General features: G+C 33.9%; 1 protein-coding gene across 1 annotated transcript; it reads left to right on the plus strand.

Moving 5' to 3' along the window:
• The first annotated feature begins 603 nt into the window (after positions 1 to 603).
• LOC113331871 lies at positions 604 to 2,866 on the plus strand. Its single transcript, XM_026578515.1, has 3 exons — positions 604 to 763; positions 2,131 to 2,342; positions 2,429 to 2,866. Exons 1-3 carry the CDS (start codon positions 604 to 606, stop codon positions 2,864 to 2,866), a joined length of 810 nt encoding a protein of 269 aa, XP_026434300.1.
• Positions 2,867 to 5,858: the final 2,992 nt, after the last annotated feature.

Consider the following 5,858-nt stretch of genomic DNA (forward strand, 5'->3'; position numbering starts at 1 on the left):
ACTCACTATCTGAATCGACTTAGTTGGCGTCGATTACTATTTTCTGCTCTCTTCCCATCACTTTTTTCTTTCCCATTAACAAAAATCAATTTCATAACCATAAAAAAGAAATGAAAAATCATAAAAACATATCTTGGAGACATGATTACATTTTTCATCCATAAATGGGAAATGACGTTAAAAAATGACGTAGTAACTCACGTATTCCTTCTGCATCCACTAATGCTTGTAGCATGGATACTAAGTGGCTTAGTTTTTATTCAAGGGAAATGTGGCAACGTTGTCATGTTATTTCCAAAACCACATACGAACAAAAGCTAAAGAAACATGCTTGTACTTTTAGTTCCATCTTCTTCTGCCTCTTTTCTTTCTCTATCTCTTAAAAATTGTTATCTCACTCTCTCAAGCTAAATCAAGCAGGCAGGTAAACTACCTCATCCTTATGAAATAAAGATTCTTCACACTCGCATTACTTGGTTTTTAATTCAAGTTAAATCACAAATTACTGAAATGCAACGAAGTTTTACCAATAAAAAACTTACATATTTGTTGTTCATTCACCATGGTTTCTAGTCTTTTATTTCAATTATTTTTCTTAAAAGTATGGAAAACAGAGGTGGTTGTGGTTGTGAAATACCATGGATTTCTCTGAAGATGGTGGTGCATGGAGATTACGATCGTGCTGATAGTGGTGTTATTGCTGGTGGATTTGGCGGTGGTCGTGGTGTTGATTGTGGGGTTTGTTGGAATTTGAATGTGTCACGTTCAAATGTTTAACATATTTAGCGTAATTGATTTGGTCTTTTGTTTTAGGTAGTATTAGTCCTAGTATTCAGGAAATAAAAACGTGTTTTGATTATGTCAGTAGTCGCGTGGAAGTAGTTGCCACAAAATAGGAGTTTATATTTAGAGCTTCTCCAACGGTGATTGTGAATCTTTCATATGTGGCATCACTTTTAAGACATCATTTAGGTATAAAATCATAAATATTAGGAGAAAATAAATTTTGTCTCCAACCCATAAAATGTTGTATCATCCTTTTACTTATTTGTAGGTATATAATTGGTTAAAATTATTTCCTTTCTTGTTTTTAGTGATTTTTATTAACAAAAATGTGACTAGGATGGGAAGAGATCCTCTAAGTGAATGTCTAAACCTAGAGGTTGACCTAGAGGATGTCTAACTTCTTTTTTGCCACATCATCCTCACATCAATGGGTTGGAGATGATTTTTTGTAAAAATTGTTGTGTATCCTATGTGGATGAAGATTTTTTCCTTCACACACATTCCATTGGAGAAGCTCTTAGTGGGTTGTTTTATTTTAGGGTTTGCAAGTTGTAACGCCTATTTAAGGCTATTTACATTGAATGAAAAATCAGAGCAGTATATTCATATTTGGAAACATTTTTTTTATTCTGTTCTCTCAAAACCGAGTTTAAGAAAAGATCTTCCAAATATCTTATCATATCTTTTATTTCCATATCTGTTTCAAAATAAACATTTGGCATCAAGAGCCAGTAGATCTTCGGGCAAGTAGTGGGAACTAAAGGAGCTTCGCTGCAAACAAGTGTCCCTATATTTAAAAATAATAAATACATAATAAAGGCACCTCGAGGGTATTTTATTAAGAATCGGAATCAAGATTACAAGGAATAGTGGGCAGCCTAGCAACAAGCTGAGCGCCAACACCCTTTTGAGTAACAATACCCAATCTATGAAAAAGAGAATTACCAATCTATAAATAATAATAATTCTTATTATTATATAAAGAGTATTACATTAACTAGTTGGAAGCCTAACAACCTAAGCTCCAACGACGTACTACTACATTAATTGAACAGGTTGTCGTGTTAGCCTACCAGCGAGCGTCATGGGTAACCTAGCCAAAGGAGCCGAAGCCGATGGGGGCTGAGATTGTGTCACAAGGGGGCAAGCTAATTCTACCTTCCATGTTAATTCCTGCAATATTACGCCATTGGGGGATCGAACCTGGGACCTCCTGGAGCGCATGAAACTTTGGGAAACTGGGATGACCAGCTGAGCTAGGTGCCCGATCTTAAATTAAAAACAATTTTTGGTCAATTAAATTAAAAACAATTTTTATTGCATTTGATTTGTGGGATTTGGTAGAATCTGGTTATGATGAAATCGATCTAGAGAAAGCAACTCCAGAGCAGAAAAAATATTACAAAGAGAAGGTGAGAAAGGATGCTAAAGCATTGACTGTCATACAAGAAGGTGTAGACGATACAATTTTTCCAAAGCTTTCTTTATGCACAAGAGCAAAAGAGGCATGGAATCTTTTCAAAGAAAAATTCGAAGGTACAGATAAAACAATTATGGTAAAGCTACAAACTCTTCGTCGTCAATTTGAAACTTTCTCCATGGGAAATACTGATTCGGTTCAAAGTTTTCTTGTGTTATCAAGACTGTTAATGCAATGAGAGCTTATGGTGAAGAAATATCTGACCAGAAAATCGTGGAAAAGGTATTACGTTCTCTTCCTCACAAATATGATCATGTTTTTGCTGCTATTGAAGAATCAAAAGATTTATCGAAATATACTTTTAATGATCTTATGGGTTCTCTTCAAGCACATGAACAAAGATTAAACAGGTTGGAGAATGAAGAGTTTGAAGAGAAAGCACTTTGGGAAAAGAAAGGTGGAAACCAGTCTTGTTCAATTTATAAGAGAAATAATCATTCTACTGAAGAATGTTACTTCAAAGACAATAAGAAAAAAGCATTACAGTGTTACAACTGCAAGAGATTTGGTCATACTGAAAAATATTGTCGTAGCAAGCCAAGGGAGGAGCATGCACAATTCTGTGTGGATACAAAATATGATGAGTTAGTTTTGTTGTAGAAACAAAATATGATGATGATGATGATGATGAATGACGTGATATGATATGATGATGAAGATGATGGTATTATGATGATGACGGAGATTTAACGATTGACACATTCAGGGAGGGTGTTGGAATTTGAATGTGTCACGTTCAAATATTTAGCATATTTAGCGTATTGATTTGGTATTTTGTTTTAGGTAGTATTAGTCCTAGTATTTAGGAAATAAAAACGTGTTCTGATTATGTCAGTATAGTCGTGTGGAAGTAGTTGCCACAGAATAGGAGTTTATGTTTAGTGGGTTGTTTTATTTTAGAGTTTGCAAGTTGTAATGCCTATTTAAGGCTATTTACATTGAATGAAAAATCAGAGCAGTATATTCATGTTTGGAAATATTCTTTTTATTACCATAAGCTTTATTCTGTTCTCTCAAAACCGTGTTTAAGAAAAGATCTTCCAAATATCTTCTCATATCTTTTATTTCCATATTTGTTTCAAAATATACAGGGTTTTTGCTGCTGGTTCCGGCGCCGGTGGTGATGGGCCTGATGTCACTTGAGGTTGTGGTGGTCGTAAACCGATCGGGAGATAAGGATTCGATTGTCGGTCCCAACTTCACCGGGAAATAAGTTCAAAATCAAAATTAGAGTTGTTATTTCTCCCTGTAAACTCAAATTTAGGGTTTCATCCTCGAATTGAGGAAATCATAGTGGTGGTGATGCTAGTTGTTCTACGACAGTGGTGGATGTGAATGTAAATTAAATAGGGTAGAGAGCTATTTAGCTTATATTCTAATGATGGTGGGTGTATGATGATTTGGTAGTGGTGCTGATTATAATTTGGTGGTAGTGGAGCTGGTTATGGCAGAGAATAGCATAGGCTATCGAAAAGATGGAAGAGAGATTTTGTTTCTCTGAAAGTAGACGAATACTGAAAGAGTTATGTTACATTTCGAATTTTTCCCTGGATTTCTTGAAATTTACCACAGAAACTGATAGAGAACAAAAACATGGAGGGGCAACACGTCATTTCGTGTTATGTATAAGTCTGTTTTCCCCTCGTAAAGTTAGAAATTACGGCTGTTTTATGAAGGAGGATAGGAAACACGGAAGGTCAAATGGATCTTTTAAGTACCCGTCCGGACCAAACTGAGGGTCGTACCAAACAATTCATTTTCTTTTATATTATATTATAGATTTCATGTCAATTCTGAGATTTTTAGTTCCAATTCATGTTTATCTTTGTTATATGCTTGTTATATTCATAAAATATTGGATCTTTTAATTAACCTAAAATGCTAGAGTTTAATGTTTCCGCAGCTATATCCACAATTAGATTTCTTGTCTATTTTTCATTAGTCTTTATTATGTTTTCTGCTCTCAAATGTGGCTAATCATAAGCTTCATGCTAGATCTACCTTTTGTTATTATTCTATTTCCTTGACATGTTAATGCAAAACTAAGATTTTTCTTTAATTGAAATTGGAGGTGGAGCAGGAAGCTGTGCGAAAAACATAATGGATTACATATTGCCGAATGCCCCTTCAAGAGTTTATAATATCATGACATAATGTACGTCTGTTCATTTTATCTTTTTCATTTTTCAAGATACTGATATGGCTTTTATGGTAGTACATTAAGCTTGTACATTGCCGTCTATTTTAATTTTGAATCATCTTGTATTTTTCCGAGCGTAAAATTTTAAATTAACATTTGGTTTTGAATTAAAAGAGATTAATGAAGTGGTTGTGCTCTAACTTTTACGGTGAGCACACAATATTTTTCCAATAATGGTTTGTGTGCTTCACAGGATTTGCTAAGAAATTTGTGATTCGGTTGTGATTCAGTTTTTCAAAATACAAAAATAGTTTAGGCTACTTCTTTTGCAGTTAAATTACAAATTTTCGGATGATAATAAAAAGAGAAAACTTTGTTTGCTAAATCAGTATTCAGCTCAAATCATGTAAAAACATTTATTCTGCCATTACAATTAGTTGGTATTTGTTTAATTTATCTTATATATCTCTAGCAACCTTTTCGTTATATATTTTTTATGTAAGAACTCAATAGTACTATAATCCTATACCTAGGATTCCCTATCAATTTTACCGAAGCGGGTTCCTGTTTGTTCTTAGATCTGTATAATTTAGTTCTTCATTGGCCAAGAAGCAGCTAGAAAATGTTGGAGAGGTTCCTAGTTACTTATTAAAGTATCAAGTTGAATGTCGTGATGCTACAGACCGAAGGGGATGGGGTATGCGAAATTTAACTCAAATACTTGATCCATGGTTCATTTTTTGGACTAATTCTTCTTTTTTGGTGGAAAGGGATTTTACGTGTAACTTCCACTTTGGTAACAATTAAGCGAATTCACTTGACTTAATTGAAGATGAACCTCTGCCTTTTGATACTTCAAATATATAAGAACTTGAAATAACATAATTTTTGTCCTCAGATATTTGATGATATGTAAGACTATTACTAGGAAATTTCTGTTTGAAAGGAAGTAAAGAAAAAAGTGCTTGGTTCTAGTTTCTGGCATTGGATTTTCATATACTGGTCAAAATGTGTGTCCCAAGGCATACTAGTTTAAATACATTGTATGTTATAGGATTTGTATGTAAGTTTCTTCTCAGAAGGAAGTATGAAGTCAGAAACGGAAGGCCACAAATTCAAGCGTCACTACTTATAGAGCGATTACTGTCTGAATCAGTTACCCATTTAAATTTATATCGCAATGGAACCGAATGCCCAATTTATTTTGTACAACCTTCTTAGAGTGGTATCCAGTGTATTTTATACAACCAGGTTAAATATAATACATATTTATTTTGTCGTGTCATTTGCTGCCTGGACTATATATTTTATAAAGAAATATTACGGTATCACTAACCCCTCATCATGTTCGTTTACCTCTAGTTCCATTCCTACAAGTAAGTGATTGCTTGTAAAATGAATTATTGCATTTTAACAAACTATAGTTGATACAGAGAAGGCTCCCACATAAAC

Source organism: Papaver somniferum, unplaced genomic scaffold, assembly GCF_003573695.1.
Source record: "Papaver somniferum cultivar HN1 unplaced genomic scaffold, ASM357369v1 unplaced-scaffold_128, whole genome shotgun sequence".
Taxonomy (NCBI): Eukaryota; Viridiplantae; Streptophyta; class Magnoliopsida; order Ranunculales; family Papaveraceae; genus Papaver; species Papaver somniferum.